At 35.6% G+C, this 17,470-nt stretch overlaps 1 protein-coding gene across 2 annotated transcripts in view; it reads right to left on the minus strand.

Annotated features, from left to right (window-relative positions):
• Positions 1 to 16,818, minus strand: part of ara (araucan) — a 145,542-nt gene extending 128,724 nt beyond the window's left edge. Inside the window, exons 1-2 of one of the 2 annotated variants that reach the window (XM_073987169.1) lie at positions 16,451 to 16,818; positions 15,402 to 15,577 (exon numbers count right to left, since the gene is read on the minus strand). In XM_073987169.1, the coding sequence (XP_073843270.1) occupies positions 15,402 to 15,452 (51 nt within the window). In that variant the 5' untranslated portion in view covers positions 15,453 to 15,577; positions 16,451 to 16,818. Of the gene's footprint in view, positions 1 to 15,401; positions 15,592 to 16,252 lie in introns of both variants that reach the window. The other variant, XM_073987168.1, reaches the window with a different exon arrangement.
• Between the last annotated feature and the right edge of the window lie 652 nt (positions 16,819 to 17,470).

Genomic DNA, 17,470 nt, shown 5'->3' on the forward strand with positions numbered 1-17,470 from the left:
TGATGTATGATAATTAATGTCAAGAGAAAATTGTATTATTTAAATTTAAGTGATGAGAGCTAAGTCAAACATAAAGTAAAATAGTTAAAACTCACCAATAAAACTCGCGTTGTCATCAGGCCTGTTGACTTAGTTGATTCATGCTGAATCTGCGGCTGTTTTTTTTTTATACAAAAGATTTACGTTTGCTTAGCTCACAATTAAATGGAAACTGAAATGTGTGAAAACTAATTTAAGTACTAAATTCACAACAGGAATTCCAAGGTCCTGCAGATCAATTTGATAGGATATTGAGTTTTGGAGCCTTTGATTTCATAATAAATCTTGGTAATGGTTAGTTATATGGGGAGAACATTCGAATTTCAATATGGTTTCAAAGAATGTTCTCCATCTTGAGTCACTATTTGGGAAAGTTTGGTTCCCGCTTCAGCGGGAATCGCCTTAATAGATTAATTCCTCTTGTTGCCTCTGGTTCTATTCACTAATTATAAATCTTGATTCACTAATTATATCGTTAAATCCGTACTCTATATTTGATATTTGATGTTATATCTTCCAAATTTTTGTAGACTTAAAATTGGCGTAAATCAGGGCGTCAAGGATACTTTCGTAGCAGAACAGAACTTGGAGGATTTGATATATTTGTTGGTCCTTTTATACGCCGATTCCCCCAAGAATCGGCAGTCTAATAATAACAAATATTTATGTATATGAAATGCGCGAATATATTTCATACCAGCAAAAGTCCTTACCCAAACTGTGAATATAAGTCCTTATTCCACGAAATAATTAAATGTCCTTGGATATCCTTCGTATTCAAAAGGAAAGGATATAATAGTTTTTTTTTTTTTTTAATCCCTTTTCAAATATTCTGGCACGTCTTGACTGTGTAACTTTTCGAATTGAAATGATTTTCAATATTTTCTGTACAATATCGTTTGAATAAAAGTATTGAAATTTTCTAGTTTAAATTTCAAAGCCTACAATTTTATATTTTCTACAGTAAATTTTTTTTTTTTGTTTAACCTTCGGTTACAAACTATACCACGCTTACAAAAAAAAAAAAAAAATGTTTTACTACGTCCAAATGTCTTTCAAGTGGTAAACCGCAATCTTACCACTTTCACAATCTTGTAACTCGTAATTTACTTTCCCTATTTTTCGCAGAACTTTAGCTTTAATGCCAATGGGTGCTAATTTTGCACTAAAATAATTCAAATGTGAACTTTGTACGAAATTGCGTCGTATGACCTCTTGTCCAACTTTTACTTCTCTATTCCTTGTTCTGGCATTATATATTTTCATATTCTTTTCGTATGCAACCTTCATCTTCTCCTGTATCTTATCCCGCAATACAGTAAATTTATCTTCTCGTTGAAGTTCTATGTCGTTTTCTTCCAGCGCTTGTAGTTTCCTCAATAGTTTAAAGTCTTGGCCATGTGTAATCATTTGCTGTCCAAACACAATTTGATATGGCGTTTTTCCCGTTGCCTGGTGCATGGTGTTCCTAAGGGCACAATTAATACTTGGAAGATATATATCCCATTGTCTGTGGTCCTCCTTTACGTATGATCGAAGAGCAGCGTTCACACTTCTATTCACACGTTCGCTTGCGTTAGCCTGAGGACTGTGAACGGCCGTATACATATGCTGCACACCAAATTCGGACAGAAATTTGTCGAATTCCTTACTTTTAAATTGAGTGCCGTTGTCGGAAACGAGAACCTCTGGTACCCCATAACATGTGAATATTTCCTCTTTTAAATATGTAATAATGGGCTTCGCTACCAACTTCTTCAAAGGTTTCAGAAACGTAAATTTTGAGAAATGGTCTAGAATGATCAAAATACCTATATAACCACCTCGTGTACGAGGGAATGGACCAATAATGTCGACATAGAGTCTTTGGAATGGTCTCTGCGTTATTACCATGTTACCCATTGGAGGTCGTAATGTCATAGCAGGAGCTTTTGATGTTTTGCATACATCACATTTATTTATATATTTCTTTACATCGGTCACTAGCTTAGGCCAATAGAAATACCTCCTAATTACCTCAATTGTCTTGGTAATACCACAATGTGAAGAGTTTGGCATATCATGAGCAGAATAAATAATATCAGCCCGTAATTTTGATGGCACCACCAACTTCCAAGGGCTCTGATCATCTTCATCCGTACTAGAAAACTTCGTCCTTCTATAAATCAATTTGCCTTCAACCCTAAAATCAGGATGACCAGAATTCTCCACATCTACCCTCAATTTGGAATATTCTTCTTCATTGAAAGCATCTGAATCTAGATTTATTTTAGATTTAACTTCGATTTCGGAAACATTGCCTTCTACTTCAAAGCTTCGAGACAAAGCGTCGGGTACCACGTTGTCCTTTCCCCGTCTGTGTTCGATTGTGAAATTGAAACTTTGTAATTTCAACGCCCATCTGGCTAATCTACCCGATAAATCACTTTGCTTCATAAGCCATTTGAGACTGGCATGGTCTGTGACTACCTTAAATTCATGGCCCTCTATATAAGCTCTGAACTTTTTAATTGCTAGAACTACGGCTAAACACTCTAGCTCTGTTGTTGTGTAGTTCCTTTGCGCTTTATTGAGTTTTTGCGACATATAAGCTATAGGCCTTTCGTTACCATAGCAGTCCTCCTGAGCCAACACTGCTCCAACGCCAACGGTACTTGCGTCACATTGCAATATGAACGGCTTACTAAAGTTGGGATGGATCAAGACTGGAGCATGGCACAGCTTGGATTTTAGATCATCGAACGATTTCTGCGCATTATCGCTCCACTGGAAAGGTCTCTTCTTTGACAGCAACTCCGTTAAGGGAAATGTTAGCGTTGAAAAGTCGGCAATGAAACGCCGGTACCAACCGATCATTCCTAAAAATTGACGTAATACACGAACTGAAGTTGGAGTTGGAAAGTCAACAATCGCTTTCACCTTATCCGAATCTACACTCAAAGAGCCTTCTCCTACAATGTATCCTAAATACTTTACATGTTTCAAAGCGAAACTACTTTTCTTCACATTAATAGTGAGTCCCGCCTTTCGGAACTGCTTAGCTACTTCTTGAAGGTGCTGTAAATGCTCGTCAAAACTTTCCGACATTATCAGTAAATCGTCAAGATAAACGAAGATGTGTGTTTTCATGTTATATGGAATTACTTGATCCATAAGCCGACACAATGTTTGTGGTGCATTGCACAACCCGAATGGCATTCTTGTAAATTGATATAGTGGCCTGTTGGGAATAGTGAATGCTGTTTTTGGTTTGGATGACTCATCTAATTTGATTTGCCAAAATGCATCTTTAAGATCCACTTTGGAAATAAATTTCACAGATGGCAATCTTGACAAAATACCCTCTATATTTGGGATTGGATATGAGTCCTTAATGGTGACCGCGTTGAGTTTCCGGCTATCTACACAGAATCGAACTTTGTCGGGTTTAACTATTAAAACTCCCGGTGACGACCATGGTGACTGGGGACACTCTTCAATCACTCCGAGAGACAACATCCTGTCGATCTCTTCACATAGGATCTTTTCCTTTGCAGGAGAAATCGGGTAATATCTCTGCTTAATCGGCTTTGAATCCCCTGTATCGATTGAATGTTCAACCAAGTAGGTACACCCCAAGCCTTCACGCTCTGAACTTGGGAACAATTCGACAACTATGTCCAATTTCCGTTTCTGTTCTGGGGACAACTCTATAAATTCCTCACCAGAACTAGTCTTAACCACCTCGCCAATTTCACCATACATGGATATCGAAATATTAAATTTCTTCCAAAAATCGATTCCACATATTATGTCTTGTTTTATAGACGGGATAACTAAGAATTCAAAATTATACTCTCTATCGTGATATGCAAATTTAATCTTAGCTATGCCCGATATTTTCTGTGTCTGACCATCGGCCGTCCTAACGTTTCCATAACATTTCATAAACTCTGGTAACTGTTGAATTTTATTACTTAGTTCTCCTCCGATAACGCTTTTGTTAGCCCCACTATCTAGTAAAGCAAAATATAATTTGTCATATACGGTAATCGGGATATATGGTCTAGTATCGTTATTCTTTGTAATTATGGAGGCTATCGTGTATTTTCTAAACAATTTCAATCTTTTCCAAAAATTTTGTATTCGCAAAGAACTACGTCTTTGTTTCGAATTTTTAAATGAATGAGTAAGACCGTTTGTTGTACTACTTGATGAGATGTTTATAATCCGATCTGAATTTTGAGTTAGTAATTTATCGGATTGACTAGGTAATAATATTACTTCATCGAGTGTGTCTTTGGATGTCCACTCTTCTTTTGAGGGACACCCCTTTTTACGTTTCCCGGATTTTTGCATTTTGGGCAAGTAGGCCGATAAGTATTAGCCTGTCCACAACCATAACAGAATATAGTTCGGTCTTTTAAACAATTCTTATACGTGTGTCCATTCTCACGACAATTCCAACATAAAACATCTAAGTGAATCTCCATCACATCTGTGTCTTCTGGTTCGCTATTAATTTCATTATCATCTACTTCGGCCACTTGAACCTTGTCTCGATAACGGCCCCATTTATGCGTAGTTTGCAGCTCCTTAACAAACTTTTCGTGTCTCCTCACAGTTTTCCGAAGTTGTGCAACGCTCGTTATTTCTAAATGTAACAACTCGTGCCTTATTTCCGTTCTGAGATTGCGAATCATGGTTTCGCATAATTCCTCATCTGTCATAGGCACTAGAAGCCGATCAGCTAATGTCATTATGGAATCATGAAATTCGTCGAAAGTCTCCCCATTTCGCTGCTTCCTACGACGAATATCATCCTTTAAGTCATAATCATTGAAACATTCTTTATACTGGATCTTTAATGAAGCACATAGTCCGGCCCATTCTACCGCCTCATTTTGACGATGGTATCTCCAATACCATTCAAGTGCTTTGCCTTCAAACAGTATATGTATATATCTGCATAACAATTCAAAATTGCCAGCAAGGGTATTGGTGGTCATAATATTCACTCTGTAAATAAATTCCTCTACTGGAATGTCCTTATTATAACCCGAGAAAGACAATTTCCAATTACGAATTGTATTCATTACTTTATCGGGATTATTTTGTAAAATATCCGCATTTCGGTCCGATCCAGAACTATTTACTGGAGTTATAATTTCTCTTTGTTCGGAAGCATTACCATTCACATGGATCCCCTGTACTAATCTCCCTACTTCATTTGCAATTGTGGATGTTATTTCGTTTCGCATTTCAGAAACAGATTCTGAGACTATCAACCGAATTCTTCGTTCATCCACCCTATTTGTCCTTTCAATACTGGTAGAAAGGTTCCTAGACCGATCTAATTCTAAATTTCTCCTCCTAGACCTATTTCTGTGTGACATCCCAGGTGAACTAGTATCATCTTCTAATACAAAAGATGCATTTGCTGGCACATCATTATTTGCATTTCTGTTGGCACTACGAGTAACCGGCATTATGTATATGTATGTATATACGTGACTATATAAAATTCGGATTCAATATACAATTATAATCAAACTAAACAACACCAGGGCAAAAACAGAAATTATATAGAAAGTTGATATAATACTCAATAATGTTCAGTTGCTACTCGGATAAAAGTATTTTAGTAGAGGTGTTATTCTTTAGTAACATCATCAAGTCAAGAATTGAATTGTGCTTCAGATCATAGGGTATATCCCAGGATCAGACCCCAAGAACATAAATCCACTATAATCTAGAGCACACTGATATATATCCCCGAACTACTGCAATGGTAATGAAACAACATATAATCATTTCGAAAAGTCCTATTTGCGATAGTTCAAAGATGGAAAAACAGAAAAGAGGGAGAAAGAAAGAAAGAGACAAAGAGAGAGAGAGAAGGAAATGACCCCCCAAACTATTGCAGCGGTAATTAAACGATTTAAACCAAATAATTAAATCCTTTCTACACTAGTTTAAAGAAGTTAAAAAAAAAAGTAGAAAATCTTCCAAAAGGAATTTGGTACGAAATTCGCAATGGCTAAGATCGTAAGTCCGAAACTCGTTTAAAAGATTTTTTAACTGTTAATATGGGACCAGCATCAAGGTGTTAAATTACTGTTCAAATAATTTCGCCGGATAACGGCTAGTTGCTGGCCCCACGTTGGGCGCCATTTAATTTATGTAACGAACCACCTCACGCGGGCCCTACTTCCTCCGGAAGTGGCTACCTCCTTGCCCCGGCCGTGCTCAGTCTTGGGGCAGTTCTTTTCCTTCAGAAGTAGGCTCGGTTTCGTTATCATAAAAGTAAAATAAGGTAGCTCTTATAGAAGAAGGAATAGATATGGAAATGATAGTGGAAACTGGGAAAAGTTAAGTGGGAATAAAAGAAAACGATGATGATGCTACTTTAGATGCAGTGACAGTTGTTATTCCACCGCTTCAGCATACCCACCCTACCGTGCTGAAATATATGTTCTCAGCCCTAAAATACCTCTTTACTTAAACACCTTTACCTTTCGCAAATGAAGAATGACCACTTAACAGTTCATAGTGTTTATATTTAAAACTCGAGTAAACTATAGCGAATATTAAAAGTAGATTTCATATAAAATTGAGAAATTATGTGATAAAAGTACAAAAGTGTATCCTTGCAAAGGATCAATGTATTGGTTATTATCTCTATATATATGAAATATGTGATTGATGTATGATAATTAATGTCAAGAGAAAATTGTATTATTTAAATTTAAGTGATGAGAGCTAAGTCAAACATAAAGTAAAATAGTTAAAACTCACCAATAAAACTCGCGTTGTCATCAGGCCTGTTGACTTAGTTGATTCATGCTGAATCTGCGGCTGTTTTTTTTTTTATACAAAAGATTTACGTTTGCTTAGCTCACAATTAAATGGAAACTGAAATGTGTGAAAACTAATTTAAGTACTAAATTCACAACAGGAATTCCAAGGTCCTGCAGATCAATTTGATAGGATATTGAGTTTTGGAGCCTTTGATTTCATAATAAATCTTGGTAATGGTTAGTTATATGGGGAGAACATTCGAATTTCAATATGGTTTCAAAGAATGTTCTCCATCTTGAGTCACTATTTGGGAAAGTTTGGTTCCCGCTTCAGCGGGAATCGCCTTAATAGATTAATTCCTCTTGTTGCCTCTGGTTCTATTCACTAATTATAAATCTTGATTCACTAATTATATCGTTAAATCCGTACTCTATATTTGATATTTGATGTTATATCTTCCAAATTTTTGTAGACTTAAAATTGGCGTAAATCAGGGCGTCAAGGATACTTTCGTAGCAGAACAGAACTTGGAGGATTTGATATATTTGTTGGTCCTTTTATACGCCGATTCCCCCAAGAATCGGCAGTCTAATAATAACAAATATTTATGTATATGAAATGCGCGAATATATTTCATACCAGCAAAAGTCCTTACCCAAACTGTGAATATAAGTCCTTATTCCACGAAATAATTAAATGTCCTTGGATATCCTTCGTATTCAAAAGGAAAGGATATAATAGTTTTTTTTTTTTTTAATCCCTTTTCAAATATTCTGGCACGTCTTGACTGTGTAACTTTTCGAATTGAAATGATTTTCAATATTTTCTGTACAATATCGTTTGAATAAAAGTATTGAAATTTTCTAGTTTAAATTTCAAAGCCTACAATTTTATATTTTCTACAGTAAATTTTTTTTTTTGTTTAACCTTCGGTTACAAGCCCCCATACAAAATGACGCGTGACGCATCGTCGTTTTAAGGAATTTTTAAGATATTTGTCCCATTTTACCACCGAATTGGTTGTATTTTGGTATTTTATGTCTCCAGAGGCCAAAGACATTCCTACCAAAGTTGGTTTATATAGGTCCACGTTTTGGTATAGCCCTCATATAAAGTACGCGTCATTTTAATATATTTTGAATGTATTAGTCCCATTTGACAACAGAATCGGTTGCAACTTTGTATTTTGTGTTTCCAGAGGCGTAGAAACATTTTTACCATAAAATGTTTATATAGGTCCACGTTTTGATATAGCCCCCATAGGACGATATCTCCCGATTTTCGGTATGTTGAAGGTTTTGGCCTCATTATCACACCGAGATGGCTGAAATTTGGTATTTAGTCTTCGTTGGGGGTATAAAACTTCCCCGCAGAAATTTGTAGGTATAGGCCCGCGCCTCATATATATATATATATAGTAACTTCCGATTTTCGGTATTTTGAAGATTGTAGCCAAATTAATCCACCGAAATGGCTGAAATTTGTGGTGGAGGGTATAAAAAGTTCGGCCCAACCGAACTTAACGCTTTTCACACTTGTTATCACTGAACTCTATAACATTCAATACTGTTAGTCCATTATTAGCCGAAAAAGTCATAAAAAATACATAAGGACTACAAAATTTTGCACGAATGATTAGTTTTATAGTACTGCTTTTCCCTTTGCAATATATTTATTATTACCTAAAAGTAGTAGGTAATTCTTATTTTAGTCCGTATTTGTTATAAATTGCAAATAAATTTTGTATATTTTGACGGAATATTGTTTTGAGGACCAATAGCAAGAGATTTGCACAAAAAAAACGTATAGTTTTTTATACATAATTTGTTGCCATAAACAAACAATTATTATGCTTTTTTACAATGTTGGCCTTTGTAATACATTTGTTGTCTAACTGTACATATAATATATATATATGGAAATCACTCTAGCGTCCGAACCGATTGACGTAGGTGGATGAAATTTTGGGAAAATCTATTATTTGTACGTAGGACTTTTGGTATTGAAAGCGGGCTATGTAGGTCCACGCTTTTGTATAGCCCCCATACAAAATGACGCGTGACGCATCGTCGTTTTAAGGAATTTTTAAGATATTTGTCCCATTTTACCACCGAATTGGTTGTATTTTGGTATTTTATGTCTCCAGAGGCCAAAGACATTCCTACCAAAGTTGGTTTATATAGGTCCACGTTTTGGTATAGCCCTCATATAAAGTACGCGTCATTTTAATATATTTTGAATGTATTAGTCCCATTTGACAACAGAATCGGTTGCAACTTTGTATTTTGTGTTTCCAGAGGCGTAGAAACATTTTTACCATAAAATGTTTATATAGGTCCACGTTTTGATATAGCCCCCATAGGACGATATCTCCCGATTTTCGGTATTTTGAAGGTTTTGGCCTCATTATCACACCGAGATGGCTGAAATTTGGTATTTAGTCTTCGTTGGGGGTATAAAACTTCCCCGCAGAAATTTGTAGGTATAGGCCCGCGCCTCATATATATATATATATAGTAACTTCCGATTTTCGGTATTTTGAAGATTGTAGCCACATTAATCCACCGAAATGGCTGAAATTTGTGGTGGATGGTATAAAAAGTTCGGCCCAACCGAACTTAACGCTTTTCACACTTGTTATCACTGAACTCTATAACATTCAATACTGTTAGTCCATTATTAGCCGAAAAAGTCATAAAAATACATAAGGACTACAAAATTTTGCACGAATGATTAGTTTTATAGTACTGCTTTTCCCTTTGCAATATATTTATTATTACCTAAAAGTAGTAGGTAATTCTTATTTTAGTCCGTATTTGTTATAAATTGCAAATAAATTTTGTATATTTTGACGGAATATTGTTTTGAGGACCAATAGCAAGAGATTTGCACAAAAAAAACGTATAGTTTTTTATACATAATTTGTTGCCATAAACAAACAATTATTATGCTTTTTTACAATGTTGGCCTTTGTAATACATTTGTTGTCTAACTGTACATATAATATATTTTTTTAAATTTATATGTTTGCATTTTTTTTTTGTTCAGCCAAAATTAATTTGTTGCTTGTTTACCCCAGATATGCCTAGTGTACTACATGTAGTACACCTACTATTTGCAGGTTTCTGAGCTTATTTTACGTTAAATTTTCTAATAAATTTGATGAGGCGCTACAGAACACAACGTACTTTGATAAGTTTTGTCTAAAGTAACTGCTTGTGCGTATTATTTGTGATCAAAGATTTCAGTTTTGTGAAATTTGGAAAAGTGTGAAGATGCCAGGCAATCGGCGCGAAAAAAAATTATATGCATATTTTATTTTTGTTGGTTTTCTATATTTTTCTAATTTTAACAGTTGTAAAAATCAATACGTAGCAAAATTATATGCCAAAAAATTAATTATATGTGATTTTAGTTGACATATTTCCTAGCGTACTACATGTAGTACGTTCGGCACTTATGTGTAAAAACTAAAAATTTTATTTTTACAGAGTTTTATCACTAAATGTGATAATAAAGGCCTTAGAAGAAATATTTGAACAGTTTTCTATGTCATCGCAATTGTACCCGCCGAAGGTGTACATACGATGGCTGCTAGATGGGTTTCAGGCCTAGGCAATATCGTCCAAAAACGGCCGTTGTGCCAGAAAATATTGATGCCGTGCAAGAAGTAATAATGCAAAATCGCCATGTGATATACGGTGAGATAGAGGTAGCCTTGGTCATTTTTTACACCAGCATACATTGCATGAACACCTGTCCGTAAAAAGGGTTTTGTTATCGTTGGAACCTCCGCAATTTGACAATCGCTCAAAAAAGACTCGTGTCGATTGGTGCAAAGAAATGTTGAAAAAAATAAGATAGTGGTGCTTCACAAGACATTTATACGGTCGTCACAGGTGACAAATCGACCATGGGGTCTTCGAAGGCGAGGCAAATCCAACTAAAGTTGTTCATTGAAGAAGCACTTCGAAACAAATGGTCGCCTGTTTCTGCGGCTAAACTGATCATATGGACTATATGGCTCGAAAAACGTATGACGATAAATTCTGAGTGGTACACCACAATGCCTGATGTCTTCGGAAACGAACAAGAAAAGTGGAATCAGTGTGCACCATGACAATGTGAGCTCTTACATATCGATTCAAACCAAAGCATTTTTGACCGGAATTGATGGGCCATCCGCCGTACAGCCCTGACTTGGAACCCAATGTCTTCATTCGATTCCCGCACATCAAGAAAAAACCGTGTGGTCAACGGTTTTCGTCGCCAGAAGATGCTGTTGAAGCGTTCAAAAACCATGTTTTGGAGATGTCTCATCCGGAGTGGAAAAAGTGCTTGAACAATTGGTATGAGTGCTGCCAAAAGTGTATAAATCATAATGGAGAATACTTTAGAAAACAACAGAACTATTTTTGATGATAAATATTCACGTTTTCATTATTAGGTCAGAAAATTTTATAGAAGCCCTCCTAATTACATTATAGATGAAGATCCTGGAGTAGATGAAGCGAATTTTAAAATTGTATCTCCTCCATTATTAAATGTTGAAGCTGATTTTTTCGAAATCTTTATTCCACTGCTTCAGATAGCGATGACGATATTGCACGTCAGTGAAAAGAGCGAAGCAATATCTGGAAGACACCGATGCTATTATTTCAGCATGTGATAAGGAAATTTTACCTTAAACCCTGGAATTGATTTAAAAATTGTTGATGGTGATTTAATGCAATTTATTACTCAATTCTCCAATCACTATGCCCCAAACATGATAAAACTATATTTCTCTTTTGCATACGTATATGCCGAGTGTACTACATGTAGTACGGCCTTAAAATCCAAGTTAGAAAATATTTTTCTTTATTTTTTCTTCAGTTTTGTAATATTATCAGTCAGACTAACACTATTTTGGAAAATCACGAAAATTGCTGCATTAGTTTGCCCGTCGGCATATCCGGGTTACAATAGGCCTGTTCGATAACTTCGCAAGTAAAAACTATTTGCAAGTTCTTACAAGTACATGCAACTACTTCTCATTTCTCTTTAACTGAACAAGTTTGTTATTGTAAGAGTTTGTACAATCTAGAATCTTTTCGGTTATCGAACACTAACACACATAGTCTGTTCAGCACAATTTTTGAGAACCTAAATACAACTCTTATATATTTGTATATATATATAATTGTTCCACAAACATCCCAAAAGGGACAAGAGAGACTTCTCTCATATCAATGAGTACACCCCGATTCATATTAGCTCAATGATATGGGACCTACAGTTTATCGCCGAGTCCGAACGGCGCACACTGGTCGAAACCACTGATCTAGCGGCGCGAAAGTCAAAAAATCTAACTATAAAATTGCGAAATATGTTCCATTGTATCGATGTGTATGTACACTTTGCAGACAAAGATTATGTTTTTTTCATTTTTGTTGTTGTAAATATTCACTCAGTTATTCACTATCAAATACAAGAGTTTTTGTTGCATCAGATTTTAAAAAATTGTTGCAAAAAAATTAACTTCATATTTGTTTAAATGTTAAATAAATCCGTAATGAAACTGGACAAGATTTATTTCTAATTAATAGCAGACGGTGAGATTTAAATTATAAAAATTAGTTTGGGGTCTGGAGGTACTTAGTTATATAGCAATAAATTTTCAAAAAATTCAATTTTTTAGTGTTTTTATGGGTTGTACGTGCTTGTTCCATAGAGTGCATCTTGTAAACTTGGCCGAACTTAGGTTCGATTATTTTTTGGGGAATTAAATTGGACTCTCTGGATACGGAATAATAACCACATTAGGGCTGCAAATATCTGCAAATCTTTTGATGACTGCACTTTTAAAATATGGGATTTTTCATGAAATTTATACAAATTTAGCTGTGCATTTGTATGGAAGCTAAATCAAAATAAGGACCTATCTTGAGAAATTTTTGCCAGGAGGAGTTCTATCCCCAGAGACACTATAATACCATATAATAGCTAAATATGTTATTAAATATGGGATAACAAGTAAAAATTCAACGAATCGGGGGTACCATAAAAGGGGCTACATCGAAACATAAATCCGCGTTGAAAATGTTTTGTAAGAAGATTTTATACTCAGTAAGAACACGGAATGCAAAATTACAGCCAAGTTGGTTTAAAAATGTGGTCATGATATTCAAAATACCTTAAATTGGGAGGTACGGTTACATAGGGGCTATATCAAAACGTGCACCTATGTCCATAATTTTTGGTGAAAATATTTTGGGACCACTAGGAACCCTAAGTACCAAATTACAGGTAATTTGCTACGAAATTGTGACTTAAATCCTCAAAATACCGAAAATCTTAAGGTACCGTTATATGGGGGCTATACCAAAACATCAGCCGATATTGTTCATATTTGGCCCATTGTTACCCACAGGTACAAGCTGAGCTTGTACCAAATTGCAGTGACGTATCTCAATTCGTTTGCAAGTTATTAATTTCGCGCCACTAGATCAGTGCTTTCGACCACCGTGCGGCGTGTCTAAGACACCACTTTTGTAGAGAAGTTTTACATAGCTGAAATACTCAGGAAATGTCGCCAACATTACTGAGGGGTATTTTGCCACCGTTGCCGGGAAATCGAACCTACGACCTTCTGTGTGCAAGGCGGGTGTGCATACCATTGCACCACGGTGCACAGTGTCACGACCCTGGCCAAAAATGGTAAAAACTAAATACTTCGTTGAACAAATTTATTGATGGGGAGTGATAGAAAACATATTAATTAAGAAGAATCTGAATTTTGGTACTGATACGTGAAGTAGTTTTTGCTATATGAGGATTTAAATCTGACAATTTTAGTTAATACGTATTTTTGTGTGTTTTTTTTCTAAAATTAATAAATTATATTATGCGTTAATATTTAAAAGTTAAAAGTAACGGTCGCTGCAAAAATTGTTCCTAAGTTCTCCTGGGATGTAATAAACTTGGCTACACCTTTGCTTGCATGTAAATATTAATCATATGGTGTTTACATTTACCCAAACATGTATTACTTAGTTTATTAATTTTCTGAAGCAAATTTTAAATTGAGTGGAGTGGGAAAAAATTGTATAAAAGTGTATATCGATATTTTTGCTGTATGAGTCGTAAAAAGTGAGTACTTCAAATATATAAAGGTCCCAGCTGCAGAGGTTTGCAGACGAATGTGTCACTTCTCTTTTTCAGCGACCACCTCACTGAGAGGATACCCCCTTTTTTAACAAATCGTTTTGCGGTGTTGGCTATAGCCCGAAAACGAATGAACCGATCATCATATATTTTTGTGAGCTTATTAAGTACCTAATAGTCTTGCTTTAAAACGAGATAATTTTTAAAAATATAAATTTTTAAAAAAATTGTGAACAGCGAAAATCAAAATTCGATTTTTTACAAAAAAATGACCGTTTTTTGACCACTAATCGGTCAAAAAATTTTTTAAAGGAAATTTCTCATATATAAAGACAAGAGTTTGATATATTCAATATGCTCACAAACAATATGAAGACTAAACACCAAATTTCAGTCATATCGGGTGGATATTGAGGCCACAACACTCAAAACACCGAAAATGAGGAGGCACGGTTCTATGGGGGCTATAGGAAGACGAGGACCTATACCGACATATTTCTGGTGGAACGTTATAAGTCCCCCAACGGAGACTTAATACCGATTTTCAGCCATTTCGGTGTGATAATCAGGCTAAAACCTCCAAAATACCGAAAATCAGGAGGTACCGTCCTATGGGGGCTATATGAAGGCGTGGACCTATGCAGACAAATTTCATGGTGAAGGTATAATGCCCCCTGCGAAGACTAAATACCAAATTTCAGCAATTTCGGTGTAATAATGAGGCTAAAATCTTCAAAATACCGATAATCGGGAGGTACCGTTATATGGGAGCTATATCAAAACGTGGACCTAAGCCCACAATTCTCTGTTGGAATGTTTGATACCTCTGCCGAAGACTAACCACAAAATTTGAATACTTTCGGTTGGTCATTGTGTCTTAAACATTCAAAATACCGAAAATCGGGAGGTACGGTTCTATGGGGGCTATATCAAAACGTGGACCGACCAACCCAAATTTTTGTCCTGAAGATTGTAAGTCAATAATAGGTACGTGTACCAAAATTGATGCACCTACGACAACTTCTTCTATTTTTGGCCACAGTTAATATGAACTCGCGACATAGTGCGGTGTCACCCAAATACAAATCTCAGAACTTTTAAATGTGTACCTGAAATCGAGATGCTACAACGGTGTCTGAGGGTACACCTAAACTTGGACATATGTACATATGTATGTACATGAATATGTGGATCTTTTCTGGTGATGTTGTTAAATATCAACAGAGAATTTTTTTGAAAATATTCATATTTTCAAAGTACTGGCTTCCGCCATTAAAGTTGTTACATTTGTCACAAGACAAGTTTCTGGGACCCTAGTTAGTGGAATGATAAAATTTGTAGTGTATCGAATGATCAGTAATGCTCATTTTAAGCATATTTGGCAAATTCATTACTATTTTATTTATAAATACTGTTTTATTTAATCTATCACCTACCTGTGATGCCGACGGATAACCGCCATATCCAAATTGTGTATAAGCTGCCATTATGAAGTTATTATCTAATTATAATATTTATTTAATTTTTCAATTTTTATTGCACTTGATTTTTATTTGTTTTCTTTGTCGGTATATTTGTTTTATTTTTTATTATTATAGCGTTTTCTTTAATTCTTGATTTTGTTAACTAGCTTTTTGTTTGTTTCTTTCTTTTTTAATTGCAAATTTTTCCGAAAACAAAACAAGACAAATTGTCACAAACTTGTTTAAATGTCGTGTTAAATATGTAACAACATTTGTTAACATTTATTTTTTTTTATGTTGTTTTTGTTGCATTGATTTGTTGTTCACATCTGATGTGTGGTTGTTGGTAGCGGTAACTGATCCATAATGTCAACATAACAAATGTGTAATGTAATCCTTTTGTTTGACATTTGCTTGATACAAACAAACAAATATATAGACGAGTGAAAAGTGTTGGAGCTGAGCTTAGTAGAATGTGTTTTAGTGTTTTTGCCAATAACAAAAAAATTCAAAAGTACTCAATTTTATATGGAACGAAATTATATCACTGTCACATGGAAATGAGAGGGTTTTGGTTTATTTTTTAACACTCACATGTGGCAGGCAGCCTTTGCTTTATTTCAAGAGAAAGAGCACAAATTGAACTTGCAATTATTTTTGGAAGTTGCCACAAAAAATGAGAAGTGTTTTTTTTTATTTTTTATTTTCGTTCTTTGTTATTGTTTGCTGGCCATAACACTCATTTTCATGGCAGCAGAAAAAAATGTGTTTTGTCACCAAAAAACAACAAATATGCAGGTATTTATGTTTAGTTCATGTAACACACATACACACAGGTTGTTGGCAGCTGGAACTTAAGCCAGTTGTTTTAACGCTACGTAACTGATGCACGTTGTAGATGCGGCAAAACTAAAGAAAAATATCCGTTAAAGCATGCCGTAATGTTCATCAATGTTCAATGCTAACAGGTCAAACATGGAATCCTCGCCACAATCGCACCGTGCTGGGTTACATACGAGTACAACAAACATAGTTTGACATCAAACGACCAACAACATAACGTTTGAAAGTTGGGAGGTCGATTTCATAACAACAATCGTTATCATTGCTCATGGGCTCATGGGTGGGTGGGTGCTGTGACGCTAAACCTCACTCGTTGGCTTGACCACGGACACGCACACACATACGCTTACACACGGCACGGCCTGAACTACATATGTGTACGGAATTTCACCAAAGTTAGCTGGGTCTCAGAAGAAACCCCAATGAAGGTAACATTCCTTGAGACACACGATTTTAGACACGCAAATTTGTGGCGATTAAAGCTTTTACAGACAGACCAGCTTCTGCGCACTAACGATGTTTATCAATAGACCGTCCAACCTGAACTGGTTGCACGGCCCCAGCCACTGCCTGATGGCCAACAATTCCCCAAAAGATGACGTTTAATCCGCACGAAGACAACAAACAACAACAACACCTGCACGAATAAGAAGAAACTTGGGCCCCAAAAACATCTTACTGAGCAAAATAAAGCTATCTCCCTTTTATTTCCCCTTATGTTTGATGCAACAGAAAGAATAGGCATTATTCGAGAGAACAAAATTCTTATAAGAATTTAATTTGGCTCTCTCGTTTGTAAGCTCCTCCTACCATATGCAATATTTTGGCCTAAAATGTTACTCGTTAGTTTTAGTAAAAGTAACGAGTAGCAGTTAGTAGTTCTCTCTCGTACATACCCCCCTTTTAATATTTCACTCTCTCCGTTTAAACTCACACACTCTATCTCATTTACTCCTACAGGGCGGTATGCACAGTTTCCCCTTTGTTCGCAACTGGAATGCATAGTTTTTTCTTTTGTTTTTCTTGTTTTATTTTTCTTTGCTGTTTTTTTTTTGTGCTGTGGAATTTCTCAGCCAATGAGAGTCGCCCATTTCACCGTCGCTCATTAAATTTCGAATGGGGGTCGAATGTTTGCTTGGGTTTTGTGACTATCAAAAGATTTCGTAAAGAATACAGGTGTTGTTTTTTAGTTAGCCGTC

This window comes from Musca autumnalis, unplaced genomic scaffold (genome assembly GCF_047663935.1).
Source record: "Musca autumnalis isolate F117 unplaced genomic scaffold, ASM4766393v1 scaffold_4, whole genome shotgun sequence".
Taxonomy (NCBI): Eukaryota; Metazoa; Arthropoda; class Insecta; order Diptera; family Muscidae; genus Musca; species Musca autumnalis.